Raw genomic sequence first — 20,865 nt, 5'->3', positions numbered from 1 at the left:
ACATGCGCCTGCTGACCAACCCATCATGACTTACCTTCTACTACCATCATGGGCCGAATTCGCCTGGCCTCTACAGTTTTGCGCATTCGTGACGGCGGCGACGTATGTTGCATCCATTGTAACGGCTAATGTATCTCAGGTAGGCTCATGGCTCTCTTGGTTAGGTCAATAGCTGAATATATGCACCTAGGTCGACCGTCTCTGGACGTTTCTTCCGGTCATCTATTCCGCATACTTCGCCTTGCTGCCTTTGTGGCCAAAATCAATTCAGCCGTTTCCCTTGTGTCCATATGTACCTGACGAGCTCGTGGCCTTCGCCAGCGACTACAGCTTGCGCGCCGTATTGATGGTCGCGCTCGAAATTATCTGGATGTACAGGCACGTACTATGAGCTTCGTTCTAGCTCGTTGCCATGTCCTGACATTCGTTGTTAGGCTGAGCTATAACACCTACCGTCGCGGTCTGTTCAACTTGAAGGACGAAGATTATCGATGGGCTGTACTCCGCACCCAACTCCCTGTGTGGCTCTTCCAAATCACCAACTTCGTTTTTATCTCCGGAATTCAGAACATACTGCTCCTGTCACTTGGAATTCCAACATACATCGCTGCGGTACAGCAACCGCACAAAGATCTTGTCCCTTCTGACGTCGTCCTTGCATTATCCAGTCTTGTCATACTTTGCATTGAATTTACAGCCGATAATCAGCAGTATGCTTTTCATGCCTACAAACATTCATACCTCAAAGGCACGGACGACTACGATGAAAAGAAGCAGTGGGCTGGTGCTCGTCTTAACTGGAACCCAGCGGACGCAAAAAGAGGATTTGTGACCCGTGGATTGTGGGCGTATTCTAGGCATCCAAATTTCACTTGCGAGCAGCTTTTTTGGGTAAGGTTTCTCATTGTGCTGCGCTCTGTCCTCATATCGACATTCTTAGTGGACAAACACGCTCTTCCCTATAGTTGCGCCGTTCCCGCCGGACGTTCCCCACTGTTCCTTTACTCGATGCTTCGACATCTATCCATACCTAACTACGACGCCTATAGCAGAAATTCTCAGGGATGTGTCACCATTTTGGCCTCTGTTTCCAGCTGCAAGCCTGAGCATCCTTTTCCTCGCGTCTACCAGGTACACGGAACAGATCACAAAGTCAAAGTACCCTTCGTATGCACTCTATCAAAAGAGAGTCGCAATGTTTGGTTTCATCAAAACAATGGAAATGTCTCTATATTACAGGCTTAGGGGAGGGGAAAGGAAGAAAGAAATTGAAGAGGCATTGTGGGGCTCGGATACAGGCAAAGACAAGCAGCAATAAAATTTTCTTACGTTCTGTCCTTCTCTAGTTTCTCCACGCTGTACTAAGTAGTAGTAGTAGTCGTCGTCGCACTGGCAAGCGGTCTCTAAAAAGGAAACAGCCAATGTTTTCTGCGCCGTTGCTACCAAGCCTTGTCAATATACTTCATAGTTGCATCGCAGACTGCGTAGGACCCTGCCGCTGTGACTGACAACATAGCGTTGAGAACTATGCAGCGCCTCACGGGATCGGATCCATACGAAGGGACTAGGGAGTGAACGAAGAGAAATAAGCATTAGGGCGCAACCGGTTATAAATAGCCACAGCGGGATTAAATATCTCGATGACGACTGCAGACGTGACAGAAAGTGTGCGTGCCTTATGCTGACTAGTCCGGCAGTATGAAGGCTTATGAAGGATGTAATTGCCAACCTCTAGCCAGGTATCTAAAAATATCCCAAAATTCTATGTTTGCCTTCCCATCTTCTAATTTCTGTCCAATCATCTACGCTCTCAAGGATCTAGATACAACTCCTTCAAAATGCGTATGGTATCTACAGGACTGGCAACTGCGTGGCCAATGGTCCGAGGGTCGGTGAAAATTTCGTAGTCATTTCCTCCCTTGGAGTAGATGTCACTTCATGCTAGTACATTCAAACATTAGGTTTACCTTGTACGTCTTGTCCCCGAAGAAATGAATTTCTTCGAAGCCTTCATCTTCGACGTGACGAAGTGCATACGTCTTATCCCAGCCGCGAGGGAATACATCAAAGGAGATTTGGCCACCGATTGAAAACGTTAGATCGTAATCGGCAAACTTCTCCTGGAGAACCTTAACAAAGGCGGCTCGTAGTCCGTGAATCTGGAGCAAACTTAGTTACGTGCATGGGGATACGGAACTTTATACCTTGTCATAAGCTTCGAATTCATCGCGTTCCTCTTTTCTATGCGGCTGTCAGAACTGTAATACAAGGTAGATGATATAACATACGTAGCATTGCGCCCAATGGGACTGACGTTAATCATGCCATTTCGGAATTCAACAAAAGTACCACTGGAATATAGAAAAGTCAGTCCAAGTATAGTATCACAAATAGGGTTCTGGTGCTGACCGTTTCACCGGGACGTCCATATCAGCGAGATAGTGGAGAATAAAGTTTACAAGCTTCTTGTAGTTGTCCTCGCCGAGATACTTGATGAATGACTGAGATTGAAGCGGGCCTCCCAGCTTGTAAGCGGTCAGGCCGTTTTCGGCGAAGGCGTAGTCAAAGTCTTCGACAACTGGATTTGATCAGTAGAGAGGAAAGGAGACAGTGAACACAGCTCACCATTACTTCCATCGACAGACAATTGCTCTGAGATTTTGACTAGATCAGATCCTCCAATGAAACCTATGACAATTTTTGTCCTGAGCTCGCGCAGGACTTGGATCATCTCTGGCGAGGCAGTCTGGCGACGAGTCAGCCAGTTGCAAGAAACAAAGGCGTTTCCATACTTGTCGAGCAGGAGTAAGCGTTCCATCGACATCGAACAAGAGAAGCTTCTTGTGTAGTCTATCCGCAAAAACTGAAGAAACCATTAGGGAATATGGTGGTCCACAATTGAATCTGATCAGACACGTTCACATCAGGAGCGAGAATTTGAAATCAACATCTCATGCAAGCATCATCATCATCATCATCATTACACGGCACGTTACCACTTGGGCACGCCGGACGCAAGTATACAAGATGTGGCACTACGACATCCCTCCACTTGCTAAACCGCTCACACACCCCTCAAGCCGAGCTTACGCACTTGAAACAAGCCCGCAGTAGAACTTGAAAAACCTGTAAGCAGTAAGACTGTATTAGTGGCCCCCCAAATAAACTCACACCTCCCGAAGCATCGGCACTGCATAGAAAATTTGAAGCACATTATAAGCAAACATAGCAACCAAGGTAATAGTTGATCTTTCAGCAATCAGTTGCTGGAGGAAGTACACGTCGTCAACTTGATCAAATAGTAGAAGGACAGAAGGGATTCTACCCGACATTGGACAATTCGGCCCATATCTCCTTTCGCAATTCAATCAAGTTCACCGTCCCATTGCAACGCAAGAGGGCATGTTCAGGCGACTCAACAACAGTCCTGCAGAACCGATATTTCCGGTGATCTCTCGTTACTTTAGGTTTGCCATATTCTGACCATCTCATTCTCTCTAGTGCGAGAAGATGATTGGACAGCAAGAGTCGTGTGAGAGCCGTACGATGTTCCAAAACGGGTACATCAAGATAGTGGCGCATATGCAAGACAACTTGAGCAGGAGGCTTATTTTTCTGTGGTTCCTTGCGTCCGTGAAGGAGATAGAGCTTATTAGTGCTGTTGATTTCATCCTGTAAATGCTGACGAAGCTGAAACAACATTTATATGTGGCTGTGCATCCTTTTTGCTGACTAACCAATGCTGAATTTGGGCAAGGACCCTTCTCCCACCAACCATTATGACCACCAATATCCTCGTCTCTGCATTTGCTCCCTTCCCCTCCTTGTCGTTGGCAGTGCCGTCGTTGACGCCTGTATCATCTATCTTGCCTTTGCTTGAAGAGAGGTATCCTCTTCTTCCAGTGGACTCACTTCGACTCTCCACCCATTCTGGGGCTCCTCTCATAGACGAAGCACCTCTTTCAACACTCCTCAATGACTCTGATTTCTTGACGCTTCGTCTCACACCTCGACTCCTCGGTGGTAAGGGAGGTTTTGGGTCTCAGCTGCGGGCGGCAGGTGGGCGTATGAGCAGCCAGAAGACAAGCAACAATGATTCATGTCGGGATCTGAGTGGGAGGCGATTAAGCACCATAAAGGAGGCGAAGAAGTACGTATAACTGCAGCTTATAATAATCTCTAGCTAATTCTTCCCTAGGCTGGCTGAGTATCTTGAAGCAGAACCCGAGCGCGCCGCTGCCAAGGCTGAAGCTCAGAAAGCAAAGCTGGAAGCTCTTGAGCGTAAATTAGGCATCGAGCCGAGGAAAGGATCCAGTAGCGGAACAAGCACTCCAGGACAGTCCGAGCCTACACCGCTGGCAGGCAAGAAGCATCGGTTTGACGATACGGAATACTTGGAGCAGAGCAAGGAGCTAGTGGATGGTGTCAAGAACGCGGTGTCTGCTGGTAAGTAGCTCTACGTTTATCATTCGCAGTTATCTTACTATGGTATCTAGCCCTACTGAAGAAGAAAAAGAAGGCGAAATTGACACACGATACCTCAGTAACCGACAAGACTGTTAAAACTCCTGCGGCTACTGCCTCTAACGTTGAAGCCGTAGGCGCCTAGTTTTCTCTTTGGGACATATATCTAGTTCTGTATTTTGATAGTTATTCAACTCGAAACCGCTATTTCCTATTGGCTTGATGCTTGTTTGTGAGTCGGCGCAGTTATCAGCAGCAAAATGTAGTAATTTCTGGTACCAGGATCCAACTTTATTTTTCGAGAGAGTCAAATCGGAATGTGGCAGTGCGAAGGAGAGGGTCAGTCTGGTCAAAGCTGTTGGCTTGAACATGTCCATGCTTCAGCTTCTCCTGAACATTGACCGATGGAACAATACTAGATGCTTATCATATTAAGGCAATGCTTCATTCATCTCATTGAAAATTTCTCGATTCGATGAAATATCTTCTCTGGTTCTAACAAAGATTATCTGCCGTAAAGATCCTGAAAGTTGGATGTCTCCATACTACATATGGCAAGTTCTCTGAGGTTACGTTTGACAATCGGTGCTAATGCCATGTTGCTGGTTTAACAGGCGTCTTTGCACAATCAAAAGTTGCATCCGAGTTACATAAAACACATTGTCCTGGCTCGATCACGCAAATCAGGGTCCAGTTTACGGAGTGGCCCAAGTCAAGCCATTGAAGCTTTAACCAGACAAAGACAGACCTCGTCATGTATATAAGTCACTGCCAGAATTCCCAACGTTCTCTACCTCATTCTACTGCCTCCAGCCTTCCTCAGAACGCAAGTCTTGAATTGCAATGGCATTCTTCCCCGACAGTTCCATTTTCAACCAGGGCGTCGACGGAATGCTCCTCAACCCTGGGGCATCCAGCATGGACACCGAGTCGATCTCCCCAGCACCCTCCACCGTAACTGGTCCGTACTACACTCCCACCGGCGAGATCTCCTTTACCCCACCACCTATAGTGGAAAACCTGTTCATTTTCGGAGATCCCATGTTCTACGGCGATTTCCACCCAGACATCACCAACGAATTGTCGTACTTCAATTTCTATTGTCCCTCGCTCGAACCACCTGCCGCAGTGCCCGCCGGCGATAGTATGTCGTATTCCGGGAGCCCCAGCCCCCCGCAGGTTGCGAACATGGACGAAGACGCGGAATACGACCTTGACCCAGAATACGACGGCAACGGCGGAGGATCATGCGACTCGATGGACGAAGACGCGTCGACTGTCACCCTGTTTTCCCAGCCATCTCCTTCGTCAGAGTACCGCGACTGGAGTCCATCCAGCTCTGTCTCCGATCCTTGCACCATTGTCGACTCTGGAGACGTCGGTTATCGTCCTTCTGCCGATGACTCTTCAGATACATGCTGCTCAGGTGGTGATGACTCTGACTACGACGAGCCTGCGACTGACACCCGAAAGCGCGCGCGAACCCCGAAGGCCACCTCCGAGTCGCCCAAGCCAAAACGCGGCAAAAAGGCCAACTTCCAACAGTCATCCGAGCGATGGTCTTTCCACGACCGGGAAGTACGAGTGCGTTGCATGTACCCCACGTGCGACGCCGAATTATGGTCGATCAACAGTGCCGTCGACCACTTCCATGAGGAGCACGCTGAGGATGAGAGGCCCGATGCCGTTCGGTGTTCGTACCTTGAGTGCGACGCCACAGGCAAGAGCGTGGGAGATATAAGGAGGCATTTCTTGTCTCAGAGACACGAGGCGCACCGTTTCAAGTGCGACGCATGCCAGATGATGTTCACAAGGCGAGATCCTATGCTCAGGCATATGCGGAACTTTCGGGGCAGGTGCAAGAATAGAACTGCGAGAAAGAGTCCAGTGCAAAAGAGTCCGGCTAACAAGTCGACTAAGAAGAAAGTCAGGGCTCGGAAGGCTTAAAGTGACACGACTGGCAATGACATTTAATGCATTCACTTCCTTCACGTAGATAGCAATTCATTTATGCGCCTCATTTAGAATTTTACATAATTAGATCCTATATAATTTTATGTCCTCAATATGGTCCTATGTTCAATAAATCGTCTAGAAACCTCTCTACAACCTAAGTACCGCTGTCCATTGTTGGCATCCGAGTCGTCTTGATCTTATTCACCTGAAAGTTGAAAATTGCATATCGCGCTGAGACTATAAATGAATCCTCTTTGATAGATATGATAAAACTGAGAAAATATTATGTACGAGAAGGTTCTTATTAAATTTACTGAGGATACCAATAGGACTTGCATATGTAGTGTAGTCAATAAAAAAAAGGACCGTTGAAGATGCCCGATTTCAAATGCGTCCCGTATATTCTAGGTCGGATAGTCAATTTCGTGGCGCAAGAGGCCGACTTGACGATTGCGTTCGAAAGAACATTGTTCGTTGGTTTCCCATTGCCCCAAGTTCGCCCTCTAATGTGTCAGCCGAAGTACTCGCATTTTTCGGGTGTGACGCTCTAGATGCGTCGGATAGCTCCAAGCTCGCAGACAGGGACTCTTGAAAGATAGCATTCATTTTCGCGGTGACATTACGCGTTGCTCGAAGCCCGTATGGAGAAATCTCAGAGCGATTAGGCGAGTACAATGGCGCCTTGGTCATTGATGGTAGTGAATGTTTTCGGGATGCGGGAACCTTTTTTCGATGGGTTCGGCTTTTCTTCAGCACTGGCTTGATGGATTGGCGTCGTGTTGATGGCGTGACACTGAGTCCTTGATCAGACGCGAGAGGCGTTCCAGCCGATTCATCCCACTTCGAATGGTCCTCTAGATAAGAAGCCTCCCCGTCGGAAACTGTGAAGGTTGGTAGATGGCGTTCCAAGTCTTCTTCCTCGAAAGGGTCGTCGTATTCACGATCAATGTCTATGCCAGTCCCAAAAGCGGAGAAATAGGTAGGCAGTGGCAAGGCGGTCTCTGTATTACCGGGGGAGACGCAGAAGCTACGCGGGTCCACAGTTACACCTTCGTTAATAGCACGAGGTACTCCTGAGAGACTGGAGCCCGAATATTCCCAACTAAGGCCGGTGGACATGGTTGTGTCGACAGGTTGCAGACAAGCGGATAGACAAGGAGGAGGAAAACTCTGTGGACAGTAGCCCAACGAGCTCTGGGACTTCAAGTATTCGACATATTGCTGTTGAACGCTGTCAGAGAAAAGCGTAGATATCAAATTACGAGATACACACCTCCTCAGACAACAAGGCGCGCACGCCATCGCGCTCCACAGCTTCGACGTTGAAAAGATGACTTTCAGGGATCCACCTACATGGAATGTACGCCGTCCCTTCAAGTTCCAAGCCAGGATGAGTGAAATAAACGAAAGAGTTCTTTGTGACGACAGGACGAGAGTTGTAGTGTTGGATGAATTCCGTTCCAATAGGTTGATCCCAATCGAGGTCTACGTGCTTGGGAGGCTGGATATCCGATGGCACGAAGCCTGTTTCAAGGTTTACTGGTGTGGTATGTTGCTCCAGATAGCGTGAAAGAAAGTTGTCACTGGAGTTCCCGTATTCCGGTGGGGGAGCTCCGAGAGGTCTCTCCAGAGAAGGAGCTTCGAGCACCTTGAATATCTGTTCCATGAATGATATTCAGGTCGTCGTTGGCGAAGATGTTTGCAGAAATGGCGTAAGAATCGTGAGTAGGGATAAGCAGAGAGATTTCTAGTTCCCAGGCGTTATATGTGGCATCTGGACAATGCGGCCAAGTCTTAAGGTTCCATTAAAGATGGTGGCAGAAGCAGTGTATCCGACAATAGTTTCCATTCACCGTGACATAGTTTGATGTGAAATCAGAAGGCTTGATTCTTGCCTTTATGAAGTGTGGCACAAGCTACGAACAAAAGTGTAGAAAGCCAAAGCTCAAACACTGTGCCACGATCACGTGAATAACTCACAAGTGGTCGATCAGCGTGTTTTATTAAGGTTTGCCCCGTTATGTCGGCGCTGAACATAAAGAGTATTCCGGTGCATATCGGCTCGTGAGATGTTTTTAAGACAAACATCAGCGTTAAAGAAAGGAATTGTTGCCCAGTCACCGTGGCTTCGGAGATGAACGCTTGTCATGAGAATTGCATGAGAATCAGATGGATGAGATCCAAGTCCCAGTCGACACTAAGCCGGATTATGGAACTGGGAAATGTCAGCACGACTTCGTGCTACCATAAATAAACTCGCAGCACTTCAGGACTAGCTGCATGGTTCCAAGTCAAAAGAAAATATTGGCACCTAGTTCACCAGCTGTCTGATCGCAGGAATTCAATGTTATGGAAGCGCATAACCGAGAAGAGAATACTAAGGCTCTGCACACTTTTCCAAAATTTCTATGGGAAGAATCGTAACTCGAGGTGAGTCTCGGATTGTCTCCGAAGTCGTAAGAAGGCTCCAGAGTATGGCATCTAGTGTTGACTAATAGGCTGTCTTTCAAGTCTTGAGTCCTTACTCGTCCACGAAGCTTCGATATCGTTGTAAGCTGCAGGCGCAAATGGTCAAAGACGACAAATGTCACAGTGCTTGCACGCGTTCAAGTCAAGCAAGGTAGGATCTTTGGCAGTTATATTGACTTGGAAGAAGATGTATGTTATCGACATGACAACACATGTGGGGTGAAAATCCGTCACCGACGTGCTCGAAGCCCAGTGGAAGAAGAGAAAAGTGGATATCCAAGCGGAGTTCGAACTTCGTTCTCGAAGCAGTCGGCACCACTTTGGCACCACTTCCGAAGCACTTCTCCAAAGACGGACTGGCCTTGGCCCTCAAGGTCAACAAGAAAAGCCGAGGATTTTATGTTGATTTGTCAGAAGTCGACCTTGACGTGACAAGAGCTCGGTAACCTTCATAAGGAATCCCCGGCACCATCAATTTCACGGATTTCACGATGCAAGTAATGTATTCATAAATGAGTGATGATTGGCAGAGATGCCCTAATATGTACAATTGAAAGAACGAATAATAGAGGGAAAGAGTTTAAATATATATTCCTCCACGATCGGCGCTCAATGCTCAGCAGGTACTAACCGCTTTCCAGACACCAGCTGAACCTCCGGGGGTATCACCTTGCGTCCACCAAGAAGCAGTCCAAAGCTTTCCGCCTGTGGAGCCAAGTCAATATCCACCGAATAAACGCCAACGAGAAGAGGAAAGCCTACCATAAGATACCTGGTTGCCGCCGACATAGACAGCTGTCGAATCCCATGCTGAAACGCCAGAGCAGCTTCCGCTTCCACCCGTAGGTGTCGAACTAGCACTGGTAGTGGTCGTGGAGCTCGTAGGCGTGGATCCGCTCTGTCCCATGTTATTCCTGATGTTGTCCCACTTGCTGTTCGGGTAGCTGATATGGTTCGGTGTCGTGTCGAGGGTGCCGAGTACACCAGCTGCGGTACCAACGAGGGACTCGGAACCCACTTTGTCCGTCGACAGCTGGGAAATGGAATGTCAGCTTGAAGACTCCAAGTAGCAGCATGCCAAAAGATAGTAGCACGAACCTCCCAGAACATAGATCCTGCCATGCCGTTGTCCTGGATGTACTTGCTCTTCAAGGAAACGATATTCGGGGTATCGTATGAGACCAATTCCTTCTTAGAAGAGTCGTACGAGTAGCTCGTAACATCGGTGACATTTTCATAGACCTGGGCGCCAGCCACTGTTATATTGCGTCAGCCAAAATCGAGGTCATTAAGCCAAAAACATACGAGGAAGCGCTTTATATGAGTAAATACCGGCCTCGATAGTTCCCGCACCAATCTGGATAGAGAGCATGATGAGATAAATAAACACGAAGAGCTGTAAAACACGTACACCGTTGTAAGACTGGCCAATACCGTTTGTGTTCTCGAATGCCCGGCCATACAATGGCATACCCATTGTGATCTTACTGATATCCGCTCCCGCAGAAACGAAATGTTTCACTGCAGCATCAGTGCTCACCCCTGTCCGAGCACCACCATAAAGATTGGCTTGGTTATCAGCGTAGGTCAACCAGGAACCGGCATAATCGTACGCCATCAGGTTCCAATGTGTCAGAGCTTTGTCCATCTGAGGAATAACAAGGTTGGCGTAGTTATTTGGCCCGGCAGAGACAGCGGCTGAAAGTTGGTATGGAGTGGTGTCGCCCTTGGACGTGGCAAGTGTATCGAAGGCAGAGCGTAACTCGGTCAAGAGGTCGGCAAAGCCTTGACCTTCCGCAGAGTTGGAAGGATATTCAAAGTCGATGTCACTAGAACAGAGACTGAGCACAATTGCCTTGATAGAGACGAAAAATACTGACATGCCATCGAAACCGTAGTCCTCAACTAGAGTCACAGCGTTGGAAACAAAGGTCGAACGACTCGAAGAGGAGGTGACAAAGGAGAAATGACCAGATTGTGAGTATGTCCAACCACCAACGGAGAGAATAACTTTGAGGTTCCGGTTGGCGAGCTTGATAAGGTACAACTGCTTCAAACATCCGTAAAGGTTGTTCCCGCTATCGTTCCAGCTGTCTCCGTCGTAGTGTTTCTAGTACACCTGAGTAAACAATACACAATGAGCAACCCGATATCCACTCACCTGCTCATCAGCCCAGGAGTCAGTGAGCTTAACAGCTCCTGTAGACGGATCCACATCCGCAAACGCATAGAGAATGTCTAATTTTCATAAACGCACATCAGAGAGTCATTCAGAGCAGAATATAACCGAGCGTACGCGTCAAAGTATTCGTAACGATATTCTGCGGTTCTGCAGAATCACGTCAGAAAGTTTCCATATCAAAGCGATACTAGAATACTAACGGAAATTGGCTGCATAGATACCCCAGTTGGTGAAGTATGCCATGGATGCCTTGCCGGTATCACGTTTCTGGATCCTGTTCACCTTGGGGTTTTCCTCTATTGCGTACGTGGTCGGAGGTTCCATGTAGCTGGCGGGGCGGTGCATGACCTGAGTCGCATTGATGACAGCGACTGCAAGGTAGGCAACGAAGAGAAGAGAGCGCTTGAATGTAGCCATGGTATAAGGAATGTGAAGTGGAGGGGTATTGAGCTCGAGGAGAGCAGTGGGTCTCCGTGGTTCTCCAGATGCCTCTTATATATGGCCAGCAACCCGTTCCGATAGATGATTAAGTTGCAAGCTAGTGTCGAGGCACAGTCTAATTCAACTCAAACTGTGACCCTCATGCTGGGAGCGGGGGAACATATGGAGTGGACAAGTCTGTGATACATGCAAAACCCCGAAAAGGCCCCCGTAAGGAATTTAGTCAAAGACACATGGGAACAAATTTGCCAGGAGAGAGATGGTAATGTAAGAGTGGACGATAGAGCTTACTCAAGAGACACGCGACAGAGAAGGCAGAAGAAGACCAGGATGGAAATAAGCGCTCCGATTATTACCCAGAAGCTCAGGTGAGCCTTCCGCCGATAGGCCGGTCATTGATAAAGACTGGGAAGAGAACGGGCACTCATAGAATCGCATCCGTCGATGCGCATGGAAGACAGAAAGATTCATCAATTAACAAGAGCTTTGATTGCGGCACGCGGTTGTTAGGCGGAGTAAGACCGATTGGTCCAGGTCATAGAGAATACCAAACCGGAACATCGTGACAGAATAAGGACCAGAATCGGAAGCGATATATGGCCCATTGCGTCCAAGCTAGCGACAGCCAAGCGGAGGTACCCATGCGGACACTAATATTCACAGACTTTAGACACTGACTAGGATCCGAAGGCAAGAACGACGCGAGAGTGTCAAACCCGAAACGATTGATTAAATGCCATGTAGCGGGATTGCGTAGAGTGCAGAGACGAGTATCATGCCGTCGATGTAGGCAACAGACGGGACTACTGTGCATTCGTCGAAGTCAAAAGCGAAAACGACGACCGAGAATGATGACGTCACGTCAACGGATCAACCTAGAGCAACTTTGAGGGCCTTTGAGTCATTGGTACTCAAACTGAGGCGACGGCTCAAGTCGTCTTTTCTCACCGTAACCCAGCGCATCTTGTGGACTCCAAGCGCTCTGATGCCTTGTGATATCCATTGAATGTGGCCGACCTTAAAGACCTAACGTTTCACAATTTAGCCAAGCTGCGTCAGGTGCTTGTGCTGTTATCGTTCAATCCTGGATTCCCTGGAAGAAGCCAGGAAAAATGACAGATACGGTCTGCTTGATAACCTGTCAGGTTCCCCGGAGATTCTGCCAAGCACTTTGCGTATCTTTAGGCGTTCATCTGGGATTCGCAGTTTTTGACTACCTGCGTGCGGGGTCTGCGTGAGTACGTTGTTATCTTTACTTCAGATCAGCTTGAGGCACTTACTCATCTTAACCTAACGTTAGTGTGTGCATTGCATCTTGAGAAGCCATGTCACCTGTAGCCTGGAGTGTCGACATCGTAGGGCACCATGCGGAAAGAATACTGGTTCTATCACTAGATAGATGTTATTACTAGCCTGTCTCGAAGCCAACTGAGAAAATTCGCACCATCAATTTGCCGAAACGGCGTTCAAGGGGGCCTGTTATCTCTGAAACTGAACTCGTGTGATACACCTCAGCTGGACTAGAATCCCATCATGAGAGTTCTTCAACCGATTCGCGTATTCCTTGCAAGCTGTAGATTTATTAGGTCTGAGAATACCAATCTGATTTATAAACGATGACAACATTCTGTACATGAATAGACCGTCAGGGGAAGGAAACACGGAAAAAATCGTCCATTGCGAATATGTTTTGCTCCGCCAATACACTACACATGCTGTTAGCTAAAGACAGCCTGTAAGAATGCGGCACTGACTTGCAGAAAATGACGCGACGCGTTCATCGGAGGAGCTTTAAACTATTCCACCAGACATACGCCGCGACGGTGGCCAAATTCAGTAGGGCCGGCCCAAGCTCAAGCTGAACGATTGCGTAAATCCAAAGGGTACAGAGTGGTGGTATCTATCAAGAGCTATTCATTAGCAAGCAGCGACAGAAACGCGAGTTCTCACCTGTCTAATGTTGACATATAGGGAACCACGACTCAACAGATATGTCACCCTACACCCAATACCTACGGAGGCCAAGAAGAGTCCGATTTGGAGCCTGCGGTGTTCCTTGTATCTCATCGCTGCAACCATTGACGTTAATCGCTCTGCTTAAAAGAGAAATCGCGCAACACACTATAGAAGATGAGTAAAGCCAGTACTATAAACATAAGCGCATATAATTACGATAAAGTGTAGAGCAAACATACTAGGGACATTTGATACCATCCTTTCCACAAGCACATCCAACCCTGGATGTTTCCCATACTGGTGCCGGATGAGTCTCACCCATTAGCTCGTCAGAGCAAGCAGTATCGACATCGAATCGTGAACACCTACATCTCCATCATCAGGAGCAAGAATGAGAATGGAACAATCATAGTAATAGCATTGAATATTTCTTCGGCGAGTGGAGAGTCTTGTTCCTCGATCTCATCGACGCCTGGCCCGTCTGGGACTTGAGGATGATCGGATTCTTGCATAAGACGCCATTTCTCTTCCTTGGACAGAATCGGCTCTTGCACCGCAGAGACAGAAGGAACCATGGTTCGTCGTTCGACCATGTGGTAAGTGCTGGTAAGTGACGAAGGAAACAAGTGGCTGTGCAATGGCTGTAGCCCGACCCGACCCCGGGAATTTCTCACTTGGGGCACCGAGGCGAGCCTAGCTTGACGTAGGCGCTTGTTCAGGGTCCAAGCCCAGGCCTCATCGTTGAGTCTGGTTTACGAGACTTGAGTTAAAGAGCAACAACGATGAAATTTTTGGTTGACAACTTATATATCCTAAATCCATCCTAGTTTTTACATGATATCTACGGGACTTTGCAGATAAAATTACTATATATGCTATGAGCAAATTTATTGAAAATTCATGAGATAGTACGTGAAGTGTAATATAAGGAGTGATAAAAATGATAATACTGGCTTGACATGAACGTTGTATGAATGCTCTCGTAAAATTAAATCATGTTTGCTTGATCAAGCCAGCGTCATCAACTTCAATGTGACCGGTACCTAAAGAGTGGAACTTGAGTAATGTACAGCATCAGAGATAGACGAGGAGACATACCTCGGACGAAGCCTTCCTGGTCCTCATTCGACAGTTCTTCGAGTGTCCTGCCCTTGGTTTCAGGGAGGAGCAGTGTCGAGAAGATACCCGTCAACATGAATAGGGCGAAGATTTCAAGACTGAAGTTTACTGTCAGACGAATCAGACGTCTCACGAGAAGTAGTCAACTCACATGTGCTTGACAAACTTGTTAGTGCCGCCGATATCCTTCAGACGGGCGAATCCAACTTGTGCAACGATAGCACCGAGCTTTCCGCTTGCGGCGGATATACCGTGTGCGGTTGAGCGATAACGAGTTGGGAATACTTCTCCAGGAATGACGAAAGTCGTTGTGTTGGGTCCAAAGTTCTGGAAGAAGTTGGCCAGACAGTACAGAAAGACGAAGGCGTCAGAGGCAGACTTGGTCTTGGTGAGAGCATCATAACCGAAGCCTGCGGGAGGTGTAAGGTGAGATAAGCAGTAGAATAGGATTTGACATACCCATGATTACGAAAATTATGGTGAGCATAATGAAGCCCATCAACTGAATAGGCTTGCGACCCCACGAGTCGATGAACAGGAAGCAGACCCAGTACCCAGGGATGAGGCCGGCTGCGGAGAGAATCAAGTTACCGACAGCAATATTCTTCAAGTTGTCGTAAACCTTCTGTGAACCGCTGGTTAAAGGAGTGCCAAAGCCAATAGCTTCCAGGATGATACTGGAGTTGAGACCTAGGCCGTAGAAAGCAATCTGAAAATCATAAGAATTTGGTTGTCGGACTGGGAGGGGGAAACTCACATCAAGGGCGAACCATGAATAAGCTGTGCCAAAGAGAATTTTTCCGTTCTGCCACTGGCTGAAGTGTGCCCCGAAGTCAGCCCATGTCGCCCTGGGTGCGTCCGCACGTTGGATAACGGCATCTGGGTTTCCATATGACTTTCCCGTTGTCAGAACATTTGAGATGTCAGCGGAAGCTTGTTGGATGTTGCGTTCGACATCCATGGTGAAACGCGGCGTCTCGGGAATGGTCAAACGGAAATAGAGGGCAATGACACCAGGGATACAGCCAATTCCAATGAGGAGACGCCACATATAGTCCACGGAATGGTAATTCGGAGGAGTATCCTTGAGAATGGAGCTCTTGAAGGCAGCAGTGATAATCAAAGCCACCAATGATGCACCTGAAATTTGGGGGTCAGTTATTACCTAGTAAAATTTCAAAGGAGGGAAAACATACTGAAGTTACCCCACCCTTGTGAAGCGAAAACTGCGTTCATCATGCGGCCACGTATTTTCGTAGAGGCAAACTCCGAGGAGATAATAGCACTGAGAGGGTAGTCACCGCCGATACCAACGCCCATCTATACAGAAGGGTGAGGACAACAAAGGGGAATCATAAGAAACGACGCACCAAGAATCGCCAGACGATAAGAACACCGAGAATATTTACTGCATGGCCGGAACCTGAAACTGTTTGTCCAAAGGTGGCGATGATCATAAGAATTAATTCCACGCCATCTAGTAGGAGGGCGTGATGAGCATGGCGTTTGCCTAGAGAAGTCTTTTAGCTTACACATCCGCTTGCGTCCTAGATGGTCAGCAAGCCATCCAAAGAGGAGTTGTCCGACAAGTGTACCAACAGGGGTGGCAACTTTGAGGCCAAGGTCCTGGTTAGTGTTGAGCTTTTGATCTGGAATGAAAGTTAGGGCGGGGAACGAGGGAAGGGCCGGATAATACATACTGTGACCGTAGACATATCCAATCATGGTTGCGCCAATGTTGATAGCGAAGATATCATAGCTGAAGTTGCGGAAACATTAGAGTAAGGCAGGCCAAGAGTATTGTTGACATACGCATCTGTGAAAAAACCGACGCCTGCAACAGCGCAGACCTTTACATGGAACCACCTAAGAAAAGCTTAGATAGGGCCTGCCAAGCAATGGAGAGGGAAGTACGTACGAAAACCTGGCATTGTCGACCTCTGCGAGAGCAGCACGACGGCGCTCGTCAAGGACATAGGCGGACTTCGCGATGGGAAGAGAGCCATCGGTGGAAGCCTTTTCTGAAGCCATTGGGAGAGATGAGACAAACCGGAAGCGCTAGATCACGACCTTATATTGAATGTCGAACCTAAATAGGACCCCAGCGAGGCGCCGAGACAGTTTTCCACCACACGTTCGTCGTTTTCAGCCAATCAACAATCGCGCACACGACAGTGGCCCGATCAAAATGAACAGATGAGATCAATTCCGATACAATCAAAGCTTCTCCATCAGGACTCCGGCAGTTCCTGGACGTATACGATAGAAGATGGGTCCACAGACCACTAAATTCAGCACCGACGACCACCAGTAGAGAGGAACGGAAGTATTTTTTTTTTTCAATTTTCCTCGTCTTCCAATAGTCGGTCTATTTTCAGATTGCAGCATTTTCGCACGTGCATCCCTGCGACGCTCGTTTGTTGTGCGCAATGTGGTCCCAATGGCGGGACGGACCAAAAGGAGGACACCAACCCCTGGAAGATGCAGCTATATATGGTTAGTACCACGTGGTTTCATCAGCAGCGGACACCCGGCGTTCAACGTTTAGACAGGTTTAGACCTCCTTCAAGTTAGTACTTCCATTGTCGCATGATATGTCAAACCGTCTGCGTGCTCTCTCGCTGTACAAGGAGCTGCAGAGGCTAGGAAAAGATTATCCAGATCCCTCGTGGGTCGCTGCTTCAACTGTATTGGACGCCGGTTGAATGCATGTCTAGATACGATTTCAAAGCTAGAGTTCGGCGGATGTTCGAGAGTACGCTATTCAATTTTCCGTCATGCCCTTGGCTGCCTTGGCATTCGGCCGCTTAGCCGTACTCACAGAAAACCGAAACCTGACCGACGATGCAGAGATCGAGAAGGCCATTAAGTTTGGCGAATATATCAAGGAAGGCGAGTTATTTGCTCATCCAAGACCCCAAGTACTAATAGAAACATTCATTCAACAGAAACCCTCGCTTTATACTCTCTCCGAAAATATAGGCATCTCAAGCGAATGTACCCAGACTCAATACCCAGTCCGGGTAATGAGCCCCCTGTGACTTAATACGACTTGCTACGGAAGATTTGCGGAAGATGTGATAATTGAACTTGTATATTAGATCGTGGTACCTCAGAAGTGTACAACCGCATACCCTAACAACTGTATATCAGGCCTCAGGCACCGAACAACTTTCTACTTCTTCCAAGCCCATCGAGTAACAACTAAGATAGCCGGGTCTTCTCAGTTCCTTTTCCACGGTTACCTTCTTTGCCGGGTCTCGAACAGTTCGTCAGCACCGCTCGTTGGACCCATTCGACCTCGATGTAGCCCTACAGAGCCATGCTACTCGCGACAAACGTTCGTTATCATGATGTCAACAGTTACTACTCTGGAATGATCTGCACGCGACCGCTGCAGACCGTTCTCAGTTTAATATCTCTCATGGTCCTCTGTCGACTCTGCTTTGCTGCCAAGGTGTCACAGACTGGCATTTGGCATCTCATTGATGATGCTGGCTTTGAACTGGCGAGCTAGTCCCTCAACAACTCTAGGTGATGACGTTGACTGCATTTTAAGCCAGTGAATGCTTCCTTCGAGAACCTTGATCGGCAATATATTTATCGAATTGCACTGCAACTATACGATACCCTTGTGGGTCTTCATAGAAGGTAGAGATCGTGATCAGATCTCACCCGTCAGCATAATCTCGGGGGAAGGGGTATTACCCTTACAGCTGTATGATGGACTTGATGGCAAATACTCATCTGGGAATGACTTAGGGATGGGGTCCGCGGGGCTCTCCCACTGTATATCGACCGAGTCGACCAGTTCCATCAATATAAAATTTTATCGCCGTCGTTTATTCTACGCTTTAACCACTGTAAGTATTGGAACTTCTGAAACCAACGTCAAGACTTGCGACTTGAAAAGTTGAGACTCGAACGCACAATGGCGGTGATTGCCATTTTTGGATTCAGCATCACGTGTCCCGAGTTTCCCTAATCATCTCTAATCCTTTTCTCAGACTCTTTCTCTTTGGTCGGTTATCCTATCTGTCGCACTTTTCTTGATTGCAACATCACTGCAGCTGTGATACCCTTCGACTGGGAGGCATTATTTTGACTTCTATCAAACAAGGTGCGGCTGCACATCCGGGTGGTGGGACACCTGCTTATGCATACTGGAGCACAGATTTATTGCATCGTTCTCTTGCCATGTCTTCCGACGACATTCAAACACCTATAGATAACCTTCGGGCCACAAAGGTAACGCGTTCATCCTGGCGCCCTTTCTTTTCTTTGAATATGTATCATAGCGGAAATTAGACGACGCGTTCCAACATCTAGACGATACTGTTCAGCCTGCACTCAAGAAATCCAATACGAGTCGGTCCGTATATTCTACCCTTGCAAAGTACGGGATAAAGTCCAAAGGGAGCGCGAATGAAGTGCCGTACGCTCTAATCTTTTTAAATCCTGACTCCAAGCTAAGACTAAACTAGGCAAGAGACATACAAAAATGCCCCAAAACTCTCAGCTATCCTCACACGTGCTGCTACGCGTACAAAAAAGTCTTTTCCTTTCAAGTTTTCCGAACCTCGTCCACCGTCAACTATCATCTCCAAAGAAGAATACCGCCCTTCATCAATATCCTCTTTTCTATCTCGATTATCGACCTTTAAACTCTCCACATACTCAAATAAACCGCCTGCCATAGATGCAGTGGCAGCATCGAAGTGTGGGTGGGTGAACGACGGGAAAGACCGGTTGGTATGCGGAGTATGCACCTCCTCGTGGGTAGTGGCTAGCAAAGAGGGCATGTCGCGAGACGCAGGTGTGTGACGATCTATTCTTTGGTGGTTTTGAAGGCTGAAACTTGCAGCCAATGCCCTCATTGAGAAGCAGAAGGTTCAGCTCGTCGATGCGCATAAACCAGGCTGTCCGTGGCGGATGAAGCAGTGTGACGGTGAGCTGGACAATCTTTTTGGCCGATCTATTTTGACCACAAACTCAGCGTCTATCTACCGTATACCTCTTCAATCACCTTCCATTCTGTTACGCGATATCAAGGCGAATGCCACTTCCCTTGACGCTCTTCTTGACGACGTTGAAATCAAACACCCCCTAGTCAGTGTAATATTCTTCCCGTTTTGAATTTTTACCAACAACGGAACAGACATCCAACCAGCTTATAGCACTACGATCCACAATCAAATTATATACTCTATCATTGTCTGTAACTGTATCATCAACTCAAACAGACCCACCCTCGTCTTCTTCGCCGTCTGCGACATCTGAGGAACCATCGGAGAAGACAATTTTGGTGTCTCTCTTCGGCTGGAGTATAGCTCCTGCAGCTGAGCGCCCAGCATTGACACGAGCTAGCTCTTTGGCTCCTCAAACGCCGCCACGTTCACGGGAGTCCTCCGTCGTCCCTAGACAGTCACCTAACCGACTAAGCGTCGGGCCCTCGACCACTCTGGCCCCTCCAAAACGCGATTCTGACACCCTCCTTCAATGCAGCCTCTGCCAGCGACGCATAGGGCTCTGGACGTTCGGACTCCGGCCGGAGTCTTCAACTTCTAGCCGGGCACCGACGAAACGACCCTTTGATCTACTGAAGGAGCATCGGTCTTATTGTCCTTACGTCGTGCGATCGACAGTGATACCCACACTTAGCCCTCAGGCGCATCTCATGAGTCAGACAAGCTTGACAGGAGGAGCGGAAGGCGCTCTGGAGGGGTGGCGAGCCGTTGTAACAGTTGTGTTGAGGTACGGGATGGCGCAACGATCGCATTTGACGAGTGGGAGAAGGCCGTCGGAGACTCATGAGGGGGGAGAAAGTGAAAGAGAAGTTGTCGATGGAGGTATTGAAGCTATGGTGGAGGGCGTCAAGGCTCGGGGAGTGAGTGGCTTATCACTTTTGTCAGATATTGAATTAATATCGTTTTGTTTAGGGAAAGGATTTACTTAAATACGTTCGAGGACTTCTGGGTTGATATTTGCGGAATTTTACATTTTAGTATCTTGTTGTCAGTGGTATTATTGACTAAGACGTCTGGACACCAATGCGGATAGAACATACAAAAGGTGTGGCGCCGCTTGTCTTGAATATGAGTGTAAACTTCCCACCTGAGTTTAGCATACCGTTGTAATAATACCAGGCGCGTACCGGTCATCATCTCCCATGTAAAGCTATACTGATTCAATCAGTATAGATATCATTCATTGGCAAGCATGATTCGGCTTTTGGAGTTGCACCTAGGATTCCCGAACCGTCGAATACCAGCTACAAT

The 20,865-nt window shown here is 47.9% G+C and overlaps 10 protein-coding genes across 10 annotated transcripts; 5 read left to right on the top strand and 5 right to left on the bottom strand.

The window, feature by feature from the left end:
* Positions 1 to 25: 25 nt before the first annotated feature.
* On the top strand, positions 26 to 1,587 carry EV420DRAFT_1298248 (uncharacterized protein; the record flags this gene model as incomplete). Its single annotated transcript, XM_060468355.1, has 4 exons — positions 26 to 139; positions 191 to 378; positions 435 to 891; positions 941 to 1,587. The coding sequence occupies 4 exons, from the start codon at positions 26 to 28 to the stop codon at positions 1,316 to 1,318; spliced, it is 1,137 nt and encodes a 378-aa protein (XP_060339730.1). The 3' UTR covers positions 1,319 to 1,587.
* EV420DRAFT_1497581 (eukaryotic phosphomannomutase) lies at positions 1,452 to 2,928 on the bottom strand. The gene is made up of 7 exons (XM_060470927.1): positions 2,793 to 2,928; positions 2,626 to 2,746; positions 2,410 to 2,578; positions 2,289 to 2,351; positions 2,205 to 2,241; positions 1,968 to 2,159; positions 1,452 to 1,918 (listed from the first exon to the last, which is right to left on the bottom strand). Exons 1-7 carry the CDS (start codon positions 2,874 to 2,876, stop codon positions 1,811 to 1,813), a joined length of 774 nt encoding a protein of 257 aa, XP_060339729.1. The 5' UTR covers positions 2,877 to 2,928; the 3' UTR covers positions 1,452 to 1,810.
* Positions 2,929 to 3,779: 851 nt separating this feature from the next.
* On the top strand, positions 3,780 to 4,454 carry EV420DRAFT_1258673 (telomere stability and silencing-domain-containing protein; the record flags this gene model as incomplete). Its single annotated transcript, XM_060466909.1, has 2 exons — positions 3,780 to 4,150; positions 4,199 to 4,454. The coding sequence occupies 2 exons, from the start codon at positions 3,780 to 3,782 to the stop codon at positions 4,452 to 4,454; spliced, it is 627 nt and encodes a 208-aa protein (XP_060339728.1).
* Positions 4,455 to 4,987: 533 nt separating this feature from the next.
* EV420DRAFT_79218 (uncharacterized protein) lies at positions 4,988 to 6,556 on the top strand. The gene is made up of 2 exons (XM_060483481.1): positions 4,988 to 5,018; positions 5,079 to 6,556. Exon 2 carries the CDS (start codon positions 5,308 to 5,310, stop codon positions 6,409 to 6,411), a length of 1,104 nt encoding a protein of 367 aa, XP_060339727.1. The 5' UTR covers positions 4,988 to 5,018; positions 5,079 to 5,307; the 3' UTR covers positions 6,412 to 6,556.
* A 241-nt stretch (positions 6,557 to 6,797) lies between these two features.
* Positions 6,798 to 7,549, bottom strand: EV420DRAFT_1497567 (uncharacterized protein). Its single transcript, XM_060470926.1, has one exon. It carries the CDS (start codon positions 7,537 to 7,539, stop codon positions 6,838 to 6,840), a length of 702 nt encoding a protein of 233 aa, XP_060339726.1. The 5' UTR covers positions 7,540 to 7,549; the 3' UTR covers positions 6,798 to 6,837.
* Positions 7,550 to 9,505: 1,956 nt separating this feature from the next.
* On the bottom strand, positions 9,506 to 11,965 carry EV420DRAFT_1662527 (glycoside hydrolase superfamily; the record flags this gene model as incomplete). The annotated part of the gene is made up of 9 exons (XM_060478933.1): positions 11,272 to 11,965; positions 11,186 to 11,218; positions 11,051 to 11,127; positions 10,770 to 10,999; positions 10,301 to 10,718; positions 10,195 to 10,246; positions 9,988 to 10,145; positions 9,619 to 9,922; positions 9,506 to 9,594 (listed from the first exon to the last, which is right to left on the bottom strand). Exons 1-9 carry the CDS (start codon positions 11,486 to 11,488, stop codon positions 9,506 to 9,508), a joined length of 1,578 nt encoding a protein of 525 aa, XP_060339725.1. The 5' UTR covers positions 11,489 to 11,965.
* Positions 11,966 to 13,067: 1,102 nt separating this feature from the next.
* Positions 13,068 to 14,141, bottom strand: EV420DRAFT_1497560 (uncharacterized protein). Its single transcript, XM_060470925.1, has 6 exons — positions 13,838 to 14,141; positions 13,708 to 13,781; positions 13,635 to 13,658; positions 13,463 to 13,581; positions 13,267 to 13,412; positions 13,068 to 13,218 (listed from the first exon to the last, which is right to left on the bottom strand). Exons 1-5 carry the CDS (start codon positions 14,059 to 14,061, stop codon positions 13,290 to 13,292), a joined length of 564 nt encoding a protein of 187 aa, XP_060339724.1. The 5' UTR covers positions 14,062 to 14,141; the 3' UTR covers positions 13,068 to 13,218; positions 13,267 to 13,289.
* Positions 14,142 to 14,200: 59 nt separating this feature from the next.
* Positions 14,201 to 17,081, bottom strand: EV420DRAFT_1497556 (phosphate transporter). The gene is made up of 12 exons (XM_060470924.1): positions 16,966 to 17,081; positions 16,506 to 16,909; positions 16,400 to 16,453; positions 16,288 to 16,346; positions 16,120 to 16,236; positions 15,958 to 16,064; positions 15,784 to 15,907; positions 15,345 to 15,727; positions 15,047 to 15,296; positions 14,739 to 14,997; positions 14,567 to 14,685; positions 14,201 to 14,511 (listed from the first exon to the last, which is right to left on the bottom strand). The coding sequence occupies exons 2-12, from the start codon at positions 16,616 to 16,618 to the stop codon at positions 14,462 to 14,464; spliced, it is 1,635 nt and encodes a 544-aa protein (XP_060339723.1). The 5' UTR covers positions 16,619 to 16,909; positions 16,966 to 17,081; the 3' UTR covers positions 14,201 to 14,461.
* A 57-nt stretch (positions 17,082 to 17,138) lies between these two features.
* EV420DRAFT_1497552 (uncharacterized protein) lies at positions 17,139 to 17,779 on the top strand (the record flags this gene model as incomplete). The annotated part of the gene is made up of 4 exons (XM_060470923.1): positions 17,139 to 17,255; positions 17,305 to 17,342; positions 17,411 to 17,479; positions 17,536 to 17,779. Coding segments are annotated over exons 1-4 (274 nt in total), but the record flags the coding sequence as incomplete, so codon positions are not given.
* Positions 17,780 to 18,575: 796 nt separating this feature from the next.
* EV420DRAFT_78649 (zf-C3HC-domain-containing protein) lies at positions 18,576 to 20,759 on the top strand. Its single transcript, XM_060483455.1, has 8 exons — positions 18,576 to 18,707; positions 18,762 to 18,835; positions 18,886 to 19,022; positions 19,072 to 19,403; positions 19,452 to 19,535; positions 19,584 to 19,696; positions 19,746 to 20,474; positions 20,527 to 20,759. Exons 2-8 carry the CDS (start codon positions 18,785 to 18,787, stop codon positions 20,566 to 20,568), a joined length of 1,488 nt encoding a protein of 495 aa, XP_060339721.1. The 5' UTR covers positions 18,576 to 18,707; positions 18,762 to 18,784; the 3' UTR covers positions 20,569 to 20,759.
* The last annotated feature ends 106 nt before the right edge of the window (positions 20,760 to 20,865 follow it).

The sequence above is a fragment of the Desarmillaria tabescens genome (genome assembly GCF_030435595.1).
Source record: "Desarmillaria tabescens strain CCBAS 213 chromosome Unknown EV420scaffold_1, whole genome shotgun sequence".
Lineage (NCBI taxonomy): Eukaryota > Fungi > Basidiomycota > Agaricomycetes > Agaricales > Physalacriaceae > Desarmillaria > Desarmillaria tabescens.
This window is presented reverse-complemented; position numbering and strand designations above follow the sequence as displayed.